This window comes from Choloepus didactylus, chromosome 3 (assembly GCF_015220235.1).
Source record: "Choloepus didactylus isolate mChoDid1 chromosome 3, mChoDid1.pri, whole genome shotgun sequence".
In the NCBI taxonomy this organism is placed as follows: domain Eukaryota; kingdom Metazoa; phylum Chordata; class Mammalia; order Pilosa; family Megalonychidae; genus Choloepus; species Choloepus didactylus.
In genome coordinates, this window is record NC_051309.1 from 287,674 (window position 1) to 307,269 (window position 19,596).

At 46.4% G+C, this 19,596-nt stretch overlaps 1 protein-coding gene across 6 annotated transcripts in view; it reads left to right on the top strand.

The window, feature by feature from the left end:
- Nucleotides 1–19,596, top strand: part of PIGG (phosphatidylinositol glycan anchor biosynthesis class G) — a 91,266-nt gene that overhangs the window by 24,327 nt on the left and 47,343 nt on the right. For all 6 annotated transcript variants that reach the window (XM_037829172.1, XM_037829173.1, XM_037829170.1 and 3 more), the window contains 3 exons: nucleotides 9,745–9,930; nucleotides 12,514–12,823; nucleotides 16,238–16,401. In XM_037829172.1, coding sequence (XP_037685100.1) covers nucleotides 9,745–9,930; nucleotides 12,514–12,823; nucleotides 16,238–16,401 — 660 coding nt within the window. The remainder of the gene's footprint in view (nucleotides 1–9,744; nucleotides 9,931–12,513; nucleotides 12,824–16,237; nucleotides 16,402–19,596) is intronic.

Below are 19,596 nucleotides of genomic sequence, written 5' to 3' on the forward strand. Positions count from 1 at the left end.
TTGATTGCTGTGAAGAACTTCTATAAAAATTTCCTGCATGCCAATCACAGGATATTAGGTGTTAACTTGGAAAGAGCAGGGAAACTTCCAGTTAAATGAACGATGGGTGTGATTTTATACTTGTTAAGGTTGAAGCAAAGTAAATGAAAAGTTCGTCTCAGTGCCCATGTGAGGCGACTGGGCCGCGTGCTGGCCCCAACCTTTGGAAAGATAGTTTGGAAGCATACATCAAAGCTATAAAATTATGTTTTCCTCTGACCACATAATTCTATTCTTGTGGGGAATCTGTCCTAAGGAAATAATTCAAAAACAGAGAAACCTTGATACGTGAAGTTGCCTATCACACATGAAATATATTTGCAAAACCTTGGTAACCACAGTAATACTGGGCGATGTTTGTTGGTGCACCTGTGTGCCCAGCTATCGGCTCATCACATTTTTGCAGTGACGTGGGTCCCGTTGCAGAGACACAGAGAGGGTTTAAGACACCTGCACGGGAGGGCCCATGGCCACACCTGGGCGGGCTTGCATGGCCCCTGTTCACACGCAGCCCCGCCTCCCGTGGGAAACAATCTCACCTACTGACCTCACTTCTTTTTTTGAAAAGTCAAGCACTAGAAGAGACTAAATGCACAAAAGTGTGTGTGCTGGTGTGTTCGCTGTGACCCTGCCTCGTCTGCTTTCCAGGGTGGGCTGCCGTCCTCCCTAGCAGAGGCCCCCCATCTCTTGTAGCGCCCGTTTTCCTCCATAACAGAATGATTCCCACCACTAGAACAGGGTGGAGCATCACACATCCTTAGAAACCACTCTGCAGACCCCACTTCCCACTCCAGCATCTGCTCCATTTCCGTTTTCTCTCAGCAAAACGCCCCACACAAGATGTATAAACGTGCCTTCTCCGTTTCCTCATTCCCTAGTTCTTTCTCGTTTAATAGGGAGATGCGGCAATGTAGAAGAGCGTGTAAATGTTCATGCAACTTAAAGGACCACAGTAATGAGCACCCGTGGCCCCCTCCCGGGGTAAGGCTGGGACAGTGCTGGCAGCCCCTGGGGCTCAGGCCCCTGAGTGGCCCCGTCACCACCGCTCTGTCCCAAGCTGCCCCACGCCCTGATGTGGGTGACTTCTTTCTTTGGCTTTTTTTAATTGAACTTAGAAGTATATGTATATATAGCCTCTTGAACCATTTTTAAGTGGACAAGTCAGTGTTAATTACATTCACAGCATTGTGCAACCATCACCACTATTTCCAAAATTCTTCACCAACCCATATAGAAACTCTGTACCCATTAAGCAGTAACTCCCCATCCCCCTTGTCCCCGGTCCCCGGCAACCTCCAATTTACATTCTTTCTCTATCAATTTCCCTATTACAGGTATTTCATATAAGTAGGATCGAACAGTATTTGTCCTTCTATGTCTTGCTTATGTTACTCAGCATGTTTTCAGAGCTCTCTGTGTCGTAGCATGGATCAGAGCTTCATTTCTTTTCATGGCTGAATGATATTCCATTGTATGGGTATGCCATATTTTTCTTAACTCTTCATCTCTTGATGGACACTTGAGTTGTTTCTGCCCTTTGCCTATTGTGAATAGTGCAATTATGAATATTATTGTATATGTATCTGTTAGAGTCCCTGTTTTCATTTCTTTTGCATATATACCTAGGAATTGCTAGATTATATGGTAATTCCATGTTTAATGTTTTGAGGAATCACAAAACTGTTTCCCACAGTGGCTGTACCATTTTACCTTCCCACCAGCAATAGAAGAGGGTTCCAATTTTTCCACATCTTCATTAACACTTATTTTCTATTTTTTTTAATTCTAGCCATCCTAGAATCCTTTTTTTTTTAAGTGGGTGTGAGATGGTATCTCATTGTGATTTTGATTTGCATTTCTCTAGTGGCTAATGATATTGGGCATCTTTTCATGTACTTATTGGCCATTTGTTTATCTTATATGGAGAAATTTCTATTCAGATCCTTTGCCCATTTTTTGGATATCTGTCTTTTTATTGTTGAGTTGTAAGAGTTCTTTTTATGTCCTAAGTATAAATTCCTATTAGATATATGATTTTCACAATTTTCTGCCATTCTCTGCTCTGCCTTTTCACTTTCTTGATGATGATCTTTGAAAGCACAAAAAGGTTTTAATTTTGATAAAGTCCAATTTATTCTTTCTTTTGTTGCCTGTGCTTTATTTATTTATTTATTTATTTATTTATTTATTTTTTAAACAGTTTTATTCACACACCATGTAATCTATTCCAAGTAAATAATCAGTGATTCCCGGTATAATCACATAATTATGCATTCACCACCGCAGTCTATAGGAGGGCATTTTCATTTCTTCCACAAAGAAAGAGAAAAAGGAGAAAAAAAATGAAGAATATAAATAGAAAAAATAGAAAAAAATAAAAATAAAATAAAAGACAATTAAAAGGTCAGACAAAACACCACCAAGAATCCCATATCACTCCCTTATATCTCCCTCTTACGAACACTTAGCTTTGGTCTGTTGCCTTTGTTACAATTAATGGAAGCATCTTACAATGTTACCATTGAGTATAGACTCTAGTTTGCATTGATTGTATTTTTCCCCTGTACCATCCAATTTTCAACAACTTGCAAAGTTGACATTCATTTGTTCTCCCTCATTTAAAAACATTCTTATATTTGTACATTTAATCACCATCATTGACCACTCCAGGTTTCACTGAGTTATACAATCCTAGGCTTTATCTTCTGTCTTTCCTTCTGGTGTCATATATGCCCCTAGCCTTCCACTTTGAACCATGCTCATACTCATCTTTGTTCGGAGTACTTACAATATTGTACTACCATCACACAGTATTATGCTATCCTTTCTGGATCTATGTAAACAATCCTGTTGAATCTTCTGTACTCCTTCAGTATCAAATGCCCATTTTGTAACTTCTTTTTATCTCCTGACAACCTGTGTTCTCAACTTGAACTCTCAGATTTTTTCATCAATGTTGGTTCATATTAGTGAGCCCATAGAGTGTCCATCCTTTTGTTTCTGGCTAATTTCACTCAGTGTAATGTCTATTGTCTACCATTTTGTCTTAAGGATTTTATATGTCCTCTCTCTCTCCCTCTCCCTCTCTTTCTCTCTCCCTTTCCCTCTCTCTCCCCCCTCTCTTTATCTCTCTCTCTCTCTCTCCCCTAACTGATAGTCTTCATTTCTACTCTCTTCTCCAAACCTTTCTCTCCTGTCTTCCTATCTGCCTGTAGTATTTCTTGTAGAGCAGGTATCTTGTTCACAAACTCTCTCTGCGTCTGTTTGTCTGAAAATATTTTAAACTTTCCCTCATTTTTGAAGGACAGTTTTTGTTTTGCTGGCTATAGAATTATTGGTTGGCAGTTTTTCTCTTCCAGTATCTTAAATATATCATGCCACTGCCTTCTCACCTCCATGGTTTCTACTGAGAAATCCACACATAGTCTTATCGAGCTTCCCTTGTATGTGATGGATCGCTTTTCTTTTGCTGCTTTCAGAATTCTCTCTTTGTCTTTGACGTTTGATAATCTGATTATTAAGTGTCTTGGCGTAGGTCTATTCAGATCTTTTCTGTTTGGGGTATGCGGTGCTTCTTGGATCTGTAATTTTATGTCTTTCATAAGAGATGGGAAATCTTCAGTGATTATTTCCTCCATTATTCTTTCTGCCCCTTTTCCCTTCTCTTCTCCTTCTGGGACACCCATGACATGTATATTCATGTGCTTCATGTTGTCATTCAGTTCCCTGAGACCGTGCTCAGATTTTTCCATTCTTTTCCCTATCTGTTCTTTTTTTGTTTAGGATTTCAGATGTTCTATCCCCTAGTTCCTGAATCCTTTCTTCTGCCTCTTCAATCTGCTATTGTATGTCTTCATTTTGTTTTTCATCTCTTCTATTGTATCTTTCATTCTCATAAGTTCTGCTAATTGTTTTTTCAAACTTTCACGTTCTTCCTTATGCTCCCCCAGTGTCTTCTTTACAGCATTCATCTCTTTTGTCATATCTTCCCTCAACTCATTGATTTGATTTACATATTTGTTTGAAGATCTTTAATTAGTTGTTTCAACTCCTTTATCTCATTTGAAATGTAAGTTTGTTCCTTTGACTGGGCAATATCTTCATTTTTTTCTAATGTGATTTGTAATTTTTTGTTGTCTAGGCATCTGGTTTTCTTGATTACCCCAATCAGATTTTCCTAGACCAGATGGGCCCAGGTCTTAGGAGGAGGCTGTATTATTCAGTATGAGGTTTCCCTGAGGGTGAGGCCCAGCAGATTGTCAGACTTTCCTGTGAGGTCTCTAGAGTCTGTGCTTTTCCTGTCCTGCCCAGCAGGTGGCGCATGTCAGCCCACAGCTCCCCAGTGGCATAAAGAGGTGCAGTGTCTTTAATTCTCAGTAGACCCTGTTCCTGCCAGGGGCTGAGGGTGTCAGAAGCCAAGCTTAAGCTGTTTGTGTTGTTGTCCTCGCCCACCCCAGGTCCTAGGGTCTGAGTTCTCTGAGGCAGGGCAGCCACTTGAACTGGGCCCTGCCTCCCCCTTTTCTTAGGGAAGATAAGCCCTTTAGGGAATTGTCTCCTACACTTGACTTCTTCCTTCTCTCTATCTTAACTCCACCCTTCCCTGAACAGCTCTGACAATTGAAAATGCCTGAGGGCTTTCTCTAATTAGCTACTTAGAATAAGAAGAAAAAAAAGAAATCCCCTTTTCAGAGCCAGTCCCCAGCCCCCCAGTTTGACCGATTGACCAGAGTTCATACCCGGTTCTATGTGTTCCTTTTCTTGGGACACAGCCCTTGTCCAGTATTCTGAGCTCAGCAGACTCCAAAAGCCTCTTTTTTTATTTATGTATTTTTTTTCCCATGAACCCTGCCTCCTCTCTGCCGGGAGAAACCTCCAGTTCCTTTCCTGCTTGCTCTGGGTTTATCTGTGCTCATAGCTGTATTCAGTAGTCCAGATTTGTTAATTAAAACTGTAGTTGGAGCTTGGTTGAGCTACCTTCCCTTGCTCCTAGTAGTCTGCTTCTTTTTCCCACAGGGAAGTGTTCCAACTCAGCCTGCAGTGCCCGTGGGGGAGGGGCACTGGCTCCCCAGTTTTGGGAGCTTCACTTACAGTTCTGTGCTGCGATCTCATTCCCGGCTGGTGTACGGTGCGTGTCCAGTCACGGAGCTCCCCAACAGTTGTTCCAGACTATTTACTAGTTGTTGCTGGCTATATCTGTTGCCTGTACTTTTGATATATTTAAGAAACCATTGTCAAATCCAAAGCCATGAAGATTACTATGTTTTCTAAGAGTTTTATAGTTTCAGCTCTTAAATGGTCCATTTTGAGTTAATTTTTGTATGTGCTATGAGGTAAGGATCATTGTTTTACAGTAAGACACCCAGTTTTCCCAGTACCATTTGTTGAAGAGACTGTTTTTTCCCGTTTAGTGACCATATACATGAGGGTTTATTTCTGAACTCTCAATTCTGTTCTTTTGGTCTATATGTCTGTCCTGTGATCAGTAACACACTGTTTTGATTGCTGTAGCTTTGTAGTGAGTTTTGAAGTCTGGAAGGGTGAGTCGCTGTACCTTTGTTCTTCTTTAGCTAGGAAGATACCTTTAGTTATTCTGGGTCTTTTGATATTCTATATGAACTTTAGGATGGGTTTTTCCATTGGGAGTTGAGATTGCATTGAATCTGTATATCACTTTGGGTAGCATCGTCATGTAATAATATTAAGTTTTCCAATGCATGAACATGAGATGTATTTCCATTTATTTAGGTCTTCTTTAATTTCTTTCAGCAATGTTTTGTAGTTTTCAGTGTACAAGTCATGTAGTTCCTTGATTAAATTTATTCCTAAGTATTTTATTATTTTTGATGCTGTTGTAAATGGCATTGTTTTCTTAATTTCCTTTTTGGATTGGTTATTGGTAATGTATAGAAATAAAACTGGTTTTTGTGTGTTAATCCAAAATTGTTGTGGTTTTGTTAGAGATCTCTAGGTATAATATCACGTCATCTGCAACTAGAGATAGTTTTACATCTTGCTTTCCAATTTGGATGCCTTTGTTTCTTTTTCTTGTGTGTTTGCTCTGGCTAGAAATTCCAGTACAATGTTCACTAGAAGTGGTGAAAGCAGGCACCTTCATCTTGTCCCTTATCTTAGGGGAAAAGTGTTCAGTCTTTCACCACTGATATGATGTTAGCTGTGGGTTTTTCATGTATGCCCTTTATCATGTTGAGAAAGTTCTCCTCTATTCCTAGTTTTCTGAGTGTTTTCATTAAGAAAGCGTGCTGGGTTTTATCAAATGCTTTTTTCTGTATTAATTGAGATGATTGTTTGGTTCTTTTCATTCTGTTAATGTGGTGTATTACATTGATTTTTGTATGTTGAACACCCTTGCATTCCTAAGATAAATTCCACTTAATCTTGGTATATAATCCTTTTAATATGCTGCTGAGATCTCTTGGCTAGTATTTTGTTGAGGATTTTTGCCTCTATGTTAATAAATGGATATTAGTCTGTAGTGTTCTTATAGTGTCTTAGTCTGACTTTGGTATGAGGATAATGCTGGCCTCATAGAATGACTTAGGAAGTGTTTCTGCCTTTTCAATTTTTTGGAAGAGGTTGAGGATTGGTATTAATTCTTTTTTAAATCTTTGATAGAGTTCACCAGAGGAGTCATCTGGTCCTGGACTTTCTTTTGGGGGAGGATTTTAATTACTGATTCTATATCCTTTCTTGTTATAGGTCTATTCCGAGTCTCTATTTTTCTTGAATTGTTTTTGGTAGTTTTTCATGCTTCTGGGAATCTGTCTGTTTCATCTAGGTTATCCAGTTGGTGTACAGTTGTTCTTAATATTTTCTTATAGTTCTTTTTATTTCTGTCACTTGTAATGTCTCCTCTTTAATTTCTGATGTTAGTAAATTGAATCTTTTCTATTTTTTAATTAGTTTTTCTATTCTCTATTTTATTCATCTCCCCCGTAATCCTATTATTTCCTTTCTTTAGTGAGCTTTGGGTTTAATTTGCTTTTCTTTTTCTAGCTCCTTAAGATGTACAGGTAGATTACTGATTTGAAATTTTCCTCCATGTTTAATGGAGGTATTTATGGGTGTAAATTTGCTTCTGAACACTGCTTTCACTGTATCCTATAAATTTTGGCATGATATGTTTTCATTTTCACTTGTCTCAAGATATTTTCTAATCTCCTCTGTGATTTCTTCTTAGACCCATTGTTTGTCTAACAATATGTTGTTTAATTTCCACATGTGAGTTTTCCAGTTTTCCTTCTGTTATTGATTGGTGCTTTCATTCCATTGTGGTCAGAAAAGACTTTGTGTGATTTTAATCCTTTATATTTACTAAGATTTAATGGTGGCCAGCGTATGGTCTGTTCTGGAGAATGTTCCATTTGCACTTGGGAAAAATGTGTATTCTGCTATTGTTAAGTGAAGTGTGCTATGTATGTCAGTTAGGTCTAATTGGTTTATAGCATTGTTCAAATCCTCTGTCTCCTTAGTGATTTCTGTCTCGTTCTTTCCATTATTGAAAGTGCGGCACCAAAGTCTCCAACTATTATTGTAGAACTGTCTATCCCTTCAAATATGTCAGTTCTTGCTCACATATGTTGGGGCTTTGTTTTTAGCTTTGAATATGTTTGTAATTGTTATATTTCTTGATGGATTGAACCTTTTATCAGTATATAAATAATATCCTTCATTGTCTCTTTTCAGCTTTTTTTAAATTTAAAGTCATTTTGTCTAACAATAATATAGCAACCTCAGCCCTCTTTTGGTTCTCTGTTTGCATGGAGTATCTTTTTCCATCTCTGTATTTCAATCTTTTTGTGTGTTTGTCTCTTGTAGACAACATATAGATGGCTCATGTTTTTTTAATACATTTTTCCAGTCAGTGCCTTTTAATTGGGGAGTTTAATCTATTTACATTTAAAGTAATTATTGATAAGGAAGGACTTACTTATGACATTTAGTTAGTGTTTTCTGTATGTTTTTTGTTCCTTAATTTCTCCATTATTGCCTGTTTTTTAGCATACCACTTTGGTTTCCTTCTTTCCTTTTCTGTATAGTTTTCGGTTATCAGTGATTACCTTGAGGATTATAGTTCTCTCAAACTAAGCAGGTTAGAACAGAAAAACACGGTAACATGTAAACAAGCTGTGCCCTGTCCCTGTGGAGCCAGGACCAGGGTTCCACTCTGGGGACGCAGCTTGCTGTCTTCAGAATCGCCTCTGAGCTGGTGAGGGGATAGGGGATGGCAAGTGAGAATACTACAGAGCTTTCCCTACCATTTTAAAGTTGCCTTTTTCTTGACTCAGTGTTCACTTGGTTGCTGTAACCCTTTGACTGTTTTCCAGGGTTCTGACAAGCACAGTCCTGATGGTTTCTGCTTGATTTCAGTGTTTCTATGGAGGAACAGGCGTTTAGAGCTGCCAACTCTGCCAGTTTGCTACTGTCACATTCCTTAGCTTTTCAAAAGTAGTTTTCTATTTATTGTATGAACCTTGAAAAAACTATTTGGTCCTTTAACAGCAGGAGAGACGCCTTCCCCGAGCCACACCTCAGGGCCAGGGCAGCGTGGTGTGGCGGCACGGGCCGGGGGGCTCTCGGGTGGGTTCTGACCCCGCACGTAGTGGCTGCCCTAGCCCCTGCGCCCTCTCTTCTGGGGATGGTGACAGCCTACATCCGGGAGGCCGGGGGGTGAGTGGGTGAGGGGTGGCTGGTGTGGAGGGCATGTGATGTCTTTGCTGTGAATGGGGAGGACCGGCGGTGGTTAAACTGCTGTAGTAGGTGGCGTGTCAGGTGCCTCCACAGCACCTTGTTTCTCTGTGGGGTGGGAGAGTGGGGCCGGCCCCAGGAAACGGGGCAAGGGGTAGCCAAGGACAGCGGCCCCAGCCAGTCCAGAGCTAATGGTGGGAAAATCTCTGTGAATTAAAAATATTTTGAGTAAAGAGTCTTTTATTTATTTCATTTTAAGAACCTTTGTTTGAATTTAAATAATCAGTGTTCCTATTTTCTAAGACTGCAAAATACCAGAAATGGATTGGCTTTTCCGGGGGGGGGGGGGGGTGATTAGTTTACAAATTTGCCATTCTAAGACCAAGAAAATATCCAAATTAAGGTAACGAAAAGTAGATACCTTCTCTAAGGAAAAGGCCAGTGGCATCCAGAACAACTCTGTCAGCTGGGAAGGCACATGGCTGGCGTCTGCTGGTCCTTTGCTCCGGGTTGCGTTGCTTTCAGCTTCTGATTCCAGTGGTTTTCTCTTTAAGCGTATGTGGTTTCTCACTTGGCTTCTCCAGGGCAAACTCTGGGCTTCATCTCAGCTTAGCATCTCCAACCATCTGGGTCTGTGTCAGCTCTTAGATCTCTTAAGACACTAGTAAACTAATCAAGACCCTCCCTGAATGGGTGGGGTCACACCTTCATGGAAATAATCTAACCAAAAGATCACACCCACATCTCCATGGAAACAGCCTAATCAAAAGATCCCACACACAATAGGTCTGCCCCCACAAGACTGCATAAAAAAACATGGGTTTTTATGGGGTACATAACAGATTGAAACCAGCATAATCAGGAATTTTCCTTCCTTTTTTTTTTCTTTTCAGTAAAATCAGCTGTTTTAATACAGTCCTTAGAAGGCTTGTTGGTATAGATTCATGGCATCAGTAGTTATGTTTGTAGTAATTTGGGGCATTTTCCATGTAATTTCAGCTCTGATCACAAAGCAGCACTCTCTGTCCTGGCTGCCTTGTCCCTCGTCATGGTTTTCGTTCTGCTTCAGAGGAGGTGCTCCCCCGTATCGAGGGGCGCCACGGCCCTCGGACTGGTGGGTGTCTACTGCTACCGGGCTGCCGTAGGCAACGTGCTGTTCCCGTGGCAACGGGACAACGTCTCCAAGTAGGTGCCCTGCCGAACACGTGGTTCTATTGCTTTAGATCTGTTTCGTTGTTTTTAGTATGGAAAAGTGCCTTACTGATCTTCAGAGCATTAGAACGTGGTTTTTTAGGCTCTGATTTCACAGCAATTACTGCAGCCCATCTAAAGAAAACCTTGGTTATCCGATTTTGTGAGCACTTTTTTTTTTTTTTGAGAGATAAATAACTGCGAAGCAAGGTCATTGAAATTTATTTTAAAAATAGAAAACAAATAAAACTGCAGAGTATGTCATAGAACAGACAGAGCAGGTCTGAGTTGTTTTTTAAGTTAACTGCAACATTTAGTTGCTGGGATTTAATTTTATTTAGTCAAGATGCAACTACAGTTATGAGGATAATAATAGTGGTTGAGAAATGAAGTATGTTAGAAAATTAAATTTTCCACATAATGTACAGTTAACCTTTTTAAGGGGTCAGGAACAAATGCTGACTGAGCCTGTGAAGGGCAGACTTGAGGCTCAGTTAGAGGACTCTCAGGTGGGAGACGGGTCAGCAGGCTGTCACAGTAATTCAGGCAAAACTTTATCAAAGTAGTGGTGATGTGTGAAATAGGCTTGCTTCACGTCTGAGAGGGATAAACAGAAAGCTGGTCATCCCTGTTACAGAATTTATCTCAAGGATATAATCAGAGATGTACCTGTAACCTGACATTGAGTTACAAGGGTGATTACTGAAGCATTTGTTTACAGGTGCAAAAAGTAAAAAACAAGGTAATTTGTCTAACATTCATGGAATGAGTATCTGAATTGTGTTTAAGCTACACAGTGGAAACCTAGAGCAATTAAATAGTAAATTTTCATAGGACTTTTAAAGATGTGTGGAAGAATTGATGTAAAACTAACATCATCCCAACTTGGTAAATGTATATGTTTTTTTTTTCATATTCACATGTAACACAAATGTATAAAATACTGCTTCTGACTACCTTTAGGACATGGAATTGGGTGAATTGCAGTCTTCTTTTTTACACTTGTTTGTGTCTAGAACTAACAGGTCTTGTTTCTGTGATCAGGGGAGAGCACGTGCTGCTTTTCTAAACAGGCCTCTCAGCTGAGGCTGCAGCCATGCGAGGGGCAGTGGGTGCAGAGGGCACCTCTGGAGCCGTGGGGAGGCTGAGCGGCAGCTGCTGGTCACGCTTGTGGGAAAAGCCAAGGTGCTGCTGGGGCTTGGCCGAGGGGGTCGGGGCCAGGCAGGAGAGGAAGGCGAGGAGGTGCCGGGACCCCCAGTGGCGAAGACTCAGGCGCTGTCGATTCGGAGGCTGAGGCTCTCGTCATGGTCTCCATGCTCGGTTTAGCTTCATTCATTCCGGACTTCGCCCATCTCCCCTTACCTCACATGCTCACAGGAGCTTGTCCCTTGTTGGTGTCTAGAAAATAGCCAGTGTGACGTTTCTTTCAGTTGGCTCTGCTTGGTTCATGGTCTTCCTTTGAAATGCACCCTCCCCCCACCCCCCGCAGCCCGGTCACAGCCTCCCCCTCCTCTCCATTCCCCCAGCTTCTGTCTCTGAGTGCCATTCCAAAACCCTTTCCACGTTCTTCTGCACAGAAGCCCACGGCCCCCACAGCCGAAGGGTCTGGGGCACCCGCTGGGGGCAGGAGGGTCTGTGGAGGCTCCCGGTGACCCCTTCCCTTGGCTCCCTCCGTCCCCAGCACAGGCGCGGCTCCTTCCTCCTCTCCTCTGGGCCCCGTGGGGGTGGCCACCAGCTCTAGCTTTGGGACCTGCTTTTGTGTCTCAGTAGTGGAGGCTCTGCCTCCCGCCAGCTCCTCCACTGTGGCTGGATCCACATCTCCTGTGTAGTAGGCACATGCGGAGACTACGCAAAGAAACGCAAAATTAAACTGATTATACTGAAAAAGGGGAATTTTTTAAAAAGTACATAAACTTTTCTAAGAAAAATTTATATAGGAAAATTCAGTTTTTCAAAACGTTACGGTGATTTTCTTTAAAAATTTATTTACTTAGTGTTACTTGAAACAATCATCTTCTCTAGTGTATAAAAATTTATTTAAAACATTATGTTTTAAGAATATATGTTTCATAAGGTGAAATTCTTCAGTATAGTGTATGAATTGTACTCTGCAGATGACTGTAAATGGAGCACTAAAATATTTAATTCATATTAGTAGTGAATACTTACTGAATGTGCTTTCTCTCATTTAATTCCCAGGATAAGCTTGTAGGGTGTAGGTCCTGCTTTCATTTTACAAATGAGGAGGCAGAGCCTCGGGCGTCTTAATTAACTTGCCCCAGACTGCAGGGCTGGTAGGGGGTAGAGCCCGGCTAGCTCCCGTCTGCCCCTCGCAGGCCCCGGTGTGGGCCCTGCCCCGTGCCCGCGGTCTGTGGGCACACGGGCGCAGGGTGGCCTCGCCGACGGGGGCAGACAGGCCTCATTTCCGCAGTTACCTGCAGGGCCGTGGGGGCTCTGGGTTTAGCAGCAGCTCTGGTGCCTTTACATGTTTCTGAATTAGACGTGTTTTCCATGGAAAATATGTGTTTGAGTTTTTCTAGCTGGTGCTAACGACCTAACTTGCTTTGCTTTCCTTAGGGGTGTTGTTGAAGCTCGTTTTGTTTATGTCCTTGTCCTTGGCATTCTGTTCACGGGCACCAGAAACCTGCTTAAATCTCAAGTCGTCGCTGCAGATTCCAGCTCCAGGACTGTGGGCTTGTGGGAAATACACAGCGGGTTGGTTCTCCTGGCAGCACTGCTGCTTAGACCCCACAATCTTCCCGTGTTGGTGTTCAGCCTCTTGATCCAGATCCTAATGACTAAATTCATCTGGAAGCCCCTAAAACACGACGCAGCTGAGATTACCATAATGCACTACTGGTTCGGCCAAGCATTCTTCTATTTCCAGGTATGTTTTCATTATCATTGTAGGTAGAAGACAGTTATCTTTTTACAGGTTGTTTATTTCTTGTTTCTTTGAGAAAATTTTTAACCGTAAGTTGGAAAATTATGTTTCTTTGTGAAAGAACTGTTGGTCAGTAGGGCATGGTGAATTATGTTTAAAATGCATGTATTTTACAAAATAAAATAGTTACTTAAAACAGACATTGTATGTGTAGATACACGAGTGCTCGAGACAATGTGTTGATTGTCTACTGGGTTAGCTGCAGATTTATTTACGGAAAGCAGTTAAGGAAGCACATCATGTTTTCCTGTTGCTTTACTGAATGAATAAAATAGCTGTGCTCTCCGTGGCCCTTTGCCCCTGGGTGTCAGGGGTGCGATCCAGTGTCCACCACCTCCCACCCGGCTGGACTAACGTGTTCTCTCTATGTGTAAAGGCCTGTTGGAGACAAGCCCAAGCCACCCCTGAGCTAGACCTGGTTGTTCACATGTGGAGATGGACGGCTGCCTCTCTGCAGCCCAGAGACCCTGCCCTTCTGGGCGCGTGGACACCGGGTGCAGCCCCTGGCCTTGGAGGGACCCAGCACCTCCACCAAGTGGTCCCTCCTGGGCCGCGGTCCCTGTCCCCTCCCAGCCCTGGGCCTCGCTGACCAGCTCTCTGACACCTGTGGGTTGTTTGCTCGTCTTCTCTGTGGTGCTGGCTCGCCGCTGGTCCTGGGGAGACTTCTCTGGTTGGGGTGCCCCAGCAGGTCAGTTGGCTGCTTGGCCGTTGGCTTCTCGCTGCTTCTCCCACTGCTTCTCCCCATTCTACTTCTTCACTCCGTGTGGCCTTCCCAGCTTCACCCACCCGCAGTTGCTCAGCTTTTCTCTATTCCTTTGACCCTGAAGCCAACTTAGATAAAAGCAACCAAAAAAGGGGGAGAGATTGGCAAAGTTACCAAAATCTGCACAGTCGTGGTGTGATGTGGACAGAGTCCCTAACCCTCCCGGTTCCTCGCTGGCCCCTCTGAGTCTCCTTCGTCTTCGTTTCCCTTTCACTCCAGGGTGCAGCTCCTGGGATGTGGGTCTGCCCCACTGTCAGCCTTGTGCCGCCTACCTGTGGGAGAAGCAAAGGCAGGTGTGCTTGGCGATCTGAGCACCCCAGCAGAACTGCCGGGTGCGAGAGGCCTGGGCTCCGGTGTCCAGACGGCCTGGTCGTAAAATGGGTGTGATAAACACTCAGCTCCTCCTGGGGTTGTTGTGAGCATGAAATTACCTCGCGCGTGTGGAACAGTGTTTTGCCCAGAAGTGCTGCTCTTCATCCAGGTCTGGGCCAGAGGACTGTCCCTGGAACTCGTGGGCCTTGCGAGTGGCATCGAGAGGTGCCAGTGCACTTTGCCCCCTTTCCTGCAGGGCCACAAACACTGCCCCGAGGCTCCCAGTGAGCGCGGGGCGAGTGGCTGGAGGCACGGATTGCACGCCCACCCACGCCCTACACTGCCCGCGCTGGTCTCGCTGGGAACCCGGGGCATGCTCCCAGCCCCTTTGGGGCGGTCCCTGCACATACAGCAGCTGGCTGACCGTGGCCCCAGCCCTGTAGACCTCTGAGCGACACCCCGTACTGTTTTGGTTCTTTGTGTCCTCACGGCGTCTCGCATCTGTATTTCAAAGTCAGGGCACGTGCCTGGCAGCAGCAGTGATCAAGAAGGCCATGGGCTTTGCAGCTACGGGACGCACAGGAGGCATCAGGTCCCCACTTGGTACCAAGCAGACGAGAGAGTGGGAGAGGAGGGAGAAGGGCACCTTGGACCTCTTGCTGCGCCACACATGGCGTTTGTTCAATTGCACTCCTGTGTGAAGACTGTGGGTACTTAGCCATTTGTTGCTAAACTACGTGTTGGTGCAAAAGGGCTCATTTCAGAAATACCCAAGTGATCTATGTCAGTCCCAGTTTCCACTGTCCGTATCTGGAAGCAGTTTTGCAGCCTGTTGTGCCAGTCACCCCTGTTCGGAAAGCCTGCCAGGAGGGAGTAGGGAGTGGGATTCTGATGCCACAAGAAAGTGCTGTGTCCCCTCCCTCATGCACAGGAATGCGGAGCAGGTTCTGGCCAGGGAGGAGACCCAGACTGAAGCCACAGCGCCAGTCAGGGCGTATGTCTGCGGGCACGCTCACCTGCGTTCACAGCTGCAGTGGGGGTGCCGGCACGGGCATCCACCTGGGCAGGGATCACCAGGCAGGCGTAAGGCCATGGCCTGGAGTGTGGCCTCGGTGCCGGAAAAACCTGAGCTGTGGCCACACTGCCCAGCAGTGATGACCCTGGGTGAGGGGTCACCTCTGCAGTGCAACCTGCTCCCACCGAGTTGGCACATGTCCACTGGGGTTAGGAAATTCAGAGATGGTTCCCAGCTCAGCCAGAGTGTCTATCTGATGGTGACGAGCCCCGGGAGAGAGCAGCCCTTTTCCAGATGGACAGATCCCACAGCAGGTCTGAGAGTGGGAGCAAGCTCTGGGTGAGCACAAGCAGAGCAGAACGGCCCAGAGGGCACCCCAGGTCCTGCAGGGCCCCCCCATCCTCTCTTGTCTCTCCCCTGTCCTCGCCTGGGGCCTTCTGCCTGTCGCTCTCCTTCCCCTTGCTCTCGGGTCCTCGAAAGGGAGCCTTTGCTTGCTGCCCCCACCTTGGCCCAGTGACCCTCGCCAGTGGGGGGCAGTGCCCGGTAGCCCCAGACAGATCTCAGATCTCTTGGTGTCCAACAGATGAGGCCGATGGAGAGGATTAAATTAGCTCAAGCAAAGTCCGAGAACGTGCCACTGTGCCCGATTTAGCTGCTGTAACAATCATGGTGGCCCTCAGGGCTGTGGCAGCCTGGAGAACCGGCCCTCCCGCTTCCCTCCTTGCTCGCCTTGGTTGTCTCAGCAATTCTGCCTCCACTTCTCAGGCTCTGGCGAAAGGAGTTAGCTGGTCAGACGATGATCAGATAAGCGTCCTCCTCTGGTTCCGAGTTGTGAACTGAAAGGGGAGGGCAAGAGTGGGAGCAAGTGTACTTTCTGGAGGCAGATGAGGATGGCATGATGACCGCTGGCCGTGCAGGCGAGGGGCCTGAGGGATGGGGCGCAGGGTGGTCATCTTGGGTTTGAGACGTGTGGTTCTGGGGAGGGGCCTCAGATGGGCCTGGATGAAGACACAGAATGGCAGAATGTGCGCTGCATCTTGTAAGGGAGGGTGTGGGGAAAGCCCCGGAAACAGATGTGGGCCACCGAGGTCAGTGAGACCAGAAGTGGAGAGCGGGCGCGTGAGGAGCACAGCTGCTGCGCCCGCCCCCTGGTCCTCCCGAGCCCGGGGGTTTGGGTCCCCGCCTGGCTCGCGGCAGCTTTGCCTCGTGCGTGTCGCGGCCCCGGTGGCTGCCGTGGGCCCTGAGACCAGACCTCCATGTGCTGCAGGGCAACTCCAACAACATCGCCTCCGTGGACGTCTCGGCCGGGTTCGTGGGCCTGGACGACTACGTGGAGATCCCGACCATCCTCCTGACGGCGTTTGCCACGTACGCGGGCCCTATCCTGTGGGCCAGTCACCTGGTGAACTACCTGAGTTCAGAAACAAGCAGGTAAAGCTGCGTCTTTTGTTTTTCTGGAGTCCAAAGGGCGTTTTTATCCATTTCTTTTCCTCGAGAAAGAAGGGACAGTGCAAAGTGCGGAGGCCCCAGGCCGCTCCCCAGGCGGGGTTTGGCCGTGGAGGTGTGTTGGGTCCACTCAGCCTCCACCTCTTTCCAGGTGGTGTCGCAGCACGGCTTCTGGAGGCTGAGGAGGGGAGATTCCTTTCTTGCCGTCCCAGGTGTTTCTGCTTGTGGCCACGCAGACAGAGAGAGTTCTTTGCCTTTGGGGCTCTGGCTCCCACAAACCCTAGAAAGTGGGAGGATCCCCAGGGAGCCCGTGAGGGGCTGCCTGCTGGGGGAAGGCACGTCCTCGTCACCCTTTCTGCCCACCGTGGGTGCTGGTGCTGACACGGAGAACAGGGGTTATACATGCTGGCCTCACGTGTATAGGTGCCCCTATAGGCTCCACGCTACCCCACACCCACACTGTCCCACCCTCACTTCCCTCGGGGCCTTGCTCCAGTGCACCCCTGGGGGCTCCGGACGCTCTGGCGGGTCCCTCTCCCTGTTACCTTGCTGGAACTTGAGGGGTTCTGCTCACAGAGTGGCCTCGGGGCCTGGCACATCCGGGCGAGCGAGACCCTGTGGTTTTTCCAGGCCCTGTGAGGGGCAGCGTCCTCCAGCCAGACGGGGGTCCCTGCCCACCAGGCAGGCTCTGGGACTTGATCTTGGTCTTCGCACCTGTAATGTGGGGGAGCTGCGTGATTCTGGGCCCTCCCTGGTGCATCTGCCCTCGCCGTTGTCCTGGCGTTGTCCTGCCACCAGTCGCAGGCAGTAGTTCCCAGTAGCTCCTTTGTTTCTCAGTAATTAGTACCACAATTGGTATATATAACTGCCTTTTCAGGAAGTGTGAGTCTTTGCTTCTGGGGTGGTGGAACCAGACTCTTGCACGTTCTGGATGGGCCATGAGAGCTGCAGCTAGTAAGTGGCAGAGGGGCCCTGAGCCCAGGAAGGCGCTGCTCTCCCCTGCTCCATCCTCCTCGCCTCCTGACCCCACAGGCCCTCTAACCCCATCCTCCTGGCCATCCTCCCAGGAAGACACAGCTCCTGCTTTCTCGTGTCTCTACTCTCAGGGTCCGATGTGGGAGTGTTGTCATCCGGTTCCCCAGTCCCGCTTCCCTGCCCCTTATTAAAAAAAAAAAAAAAAGTCTTGCTGTGGGCTGTGACCCCTTGCGCTGACTCCCTGACTCTGCAGGCCTTCCGCTGACCCTTAGAGAGCTCGGCTTCCTTATACCCACTGGTTCTGGCAGCTTCCACTCTGACCTTGGCTTCTTCTCTGTGGGCTCCTTCACCCCATCTGTAAGAACCAGATCCTCTTGCTCCTTGCTTGGTTCTCCCCCAGCTGTCACCAGCTGGCTTCTGAGCACCTGGTTCATGTTCGCGGCTCCCATCTCCTCTGGCTCCCGGTTTGACGTCTCCACTCATTTCCAGCTGTCATGGAAAACGCCACAAGCCCAAGAATGGCCGCGCTCATTCACTCACTTGGCATTGATTTGAGGGCTCCTGCGGGGGGAGCGCAGTGGGCTCTCTCGGGACTGGCTGCTTCAGAGCACCCCTTCCTGGGAGCCGGCTTGGAGCTCCTCTCCTCCAGCATTTTCCACGTGACAACTTACTCCCCAGCCGCCTGCAGGCTTCCTCGGGCTCCTGTGGCCGCTTGGGGCAGTCTGTGCACGTACTTCCTACTTGTCATTGCTGTTCTTCTCCCCAGACTGGAGCCACCAGCAAATGGGGTGCTGGCCTGGGGCCGAGGGAAGTGATGGCCACTCCGTACACCACCAGCAGGGACCCCCTCCGCTACGCCTTTCCAGACTTTTCCTTTACTTAGAAACCGGCGTCAGGCCGTGAAGCTACCAGCCTGCAGCCTGCTCCTGTCCACACTTGCCTCCAGCATCCTTCTGGGAATAAGTGTGGTTTGATTTGGTTTCACGGCCTACTACGTGTCTCTGGGAGGTGGAGTGTAAACAAACCCGAGCAAACCAGGGCTCGGAGCCAGCAGTGGCCTGGGAGGAGGGCAGGGTGCATGCGTCTGCCCCAGAACTCTGAATGTCCACACCTGCCGAGCAGTAAACCAGGCTGAGTGAGAGCCAGACACAGAGAGCAGTAGATGCTTCTCTCTGCAGGTTTCGCCATAGATCTTTGGGGAGGATCAGCCTGCCCTGGGGCTTTGAGCTTATGGTGGGCTATTACACAGCCAGGTATGTTGTTTTTTGGGTAAAAAAAAAAAAAGGCAGGCATGCACTGAAAGCATCATATCAGCTGGAGAGTATTGTATGAACGTTTCTGTAATTAAGGAACATTTCTCCTTTGATTTTTAAAAGTATTTTCTCCGTGACTTTTTTTTATTGTGAGTAAAATATACATAACATAATTATCATTGTAACCATGTAAGTGGACAGTTCTTTGACATTAAGTACATTGACAATACTGTATAACTTTCACCACTATTTCTAGGCTGTTTTCATCATCCCAAACCAAACTCATACCCATTTAGCAATAATTCCCCACATCCCTAGTAACCACTATTCTACTTTCTGTCTCAATGAATTTGCTTATTCTAAGTATTTCATATAAGAAATCGTACAATATTTGTCCTTTTGTGCCTGGCGTATTTCACTCATATGATGTCTTCAGGGTTCCTCCATGTTGTAGCAGGTGCCAGCACTTCCTTTTCTGGCTGGGTAATACTCTGTCGTATGATATTCCACATTTTGATTAACCCTTCATCTGCTGACAGACACTTGCGTTGCTTCCACCTTTTTGCAGTTGTGAATAATGTTGCTGTTAACAGTGGTGTGCTGGGGTCCCTGCTTTCAGTCCTTTGGGGTATACACCTAGAAGTGAGTTCCAGGCTATATGGTATTTCTCAGTTTAATTTTCTGAGGAACCACCAACTGTTTTCCACAGCAGCTACACGATTTTACATTCCCACCAACAATGTACAAGGGCTCCTGTTCGCCCACATCTTCGCCAGCACTTTATCTTCAGTGTTTGTGATGGCGGTCATCCTAGTGGGTGTGCAGTGGTATCTTGTTGTGCTCGTGACTTACATTTCTCTAACAGATAATGAGGTTGAGCATCTCTTCATGTGCTTATTGGCCATTTGTGTATCTTCTCTTAAGACATGACTTCAAATTCTTTGCCCATTTT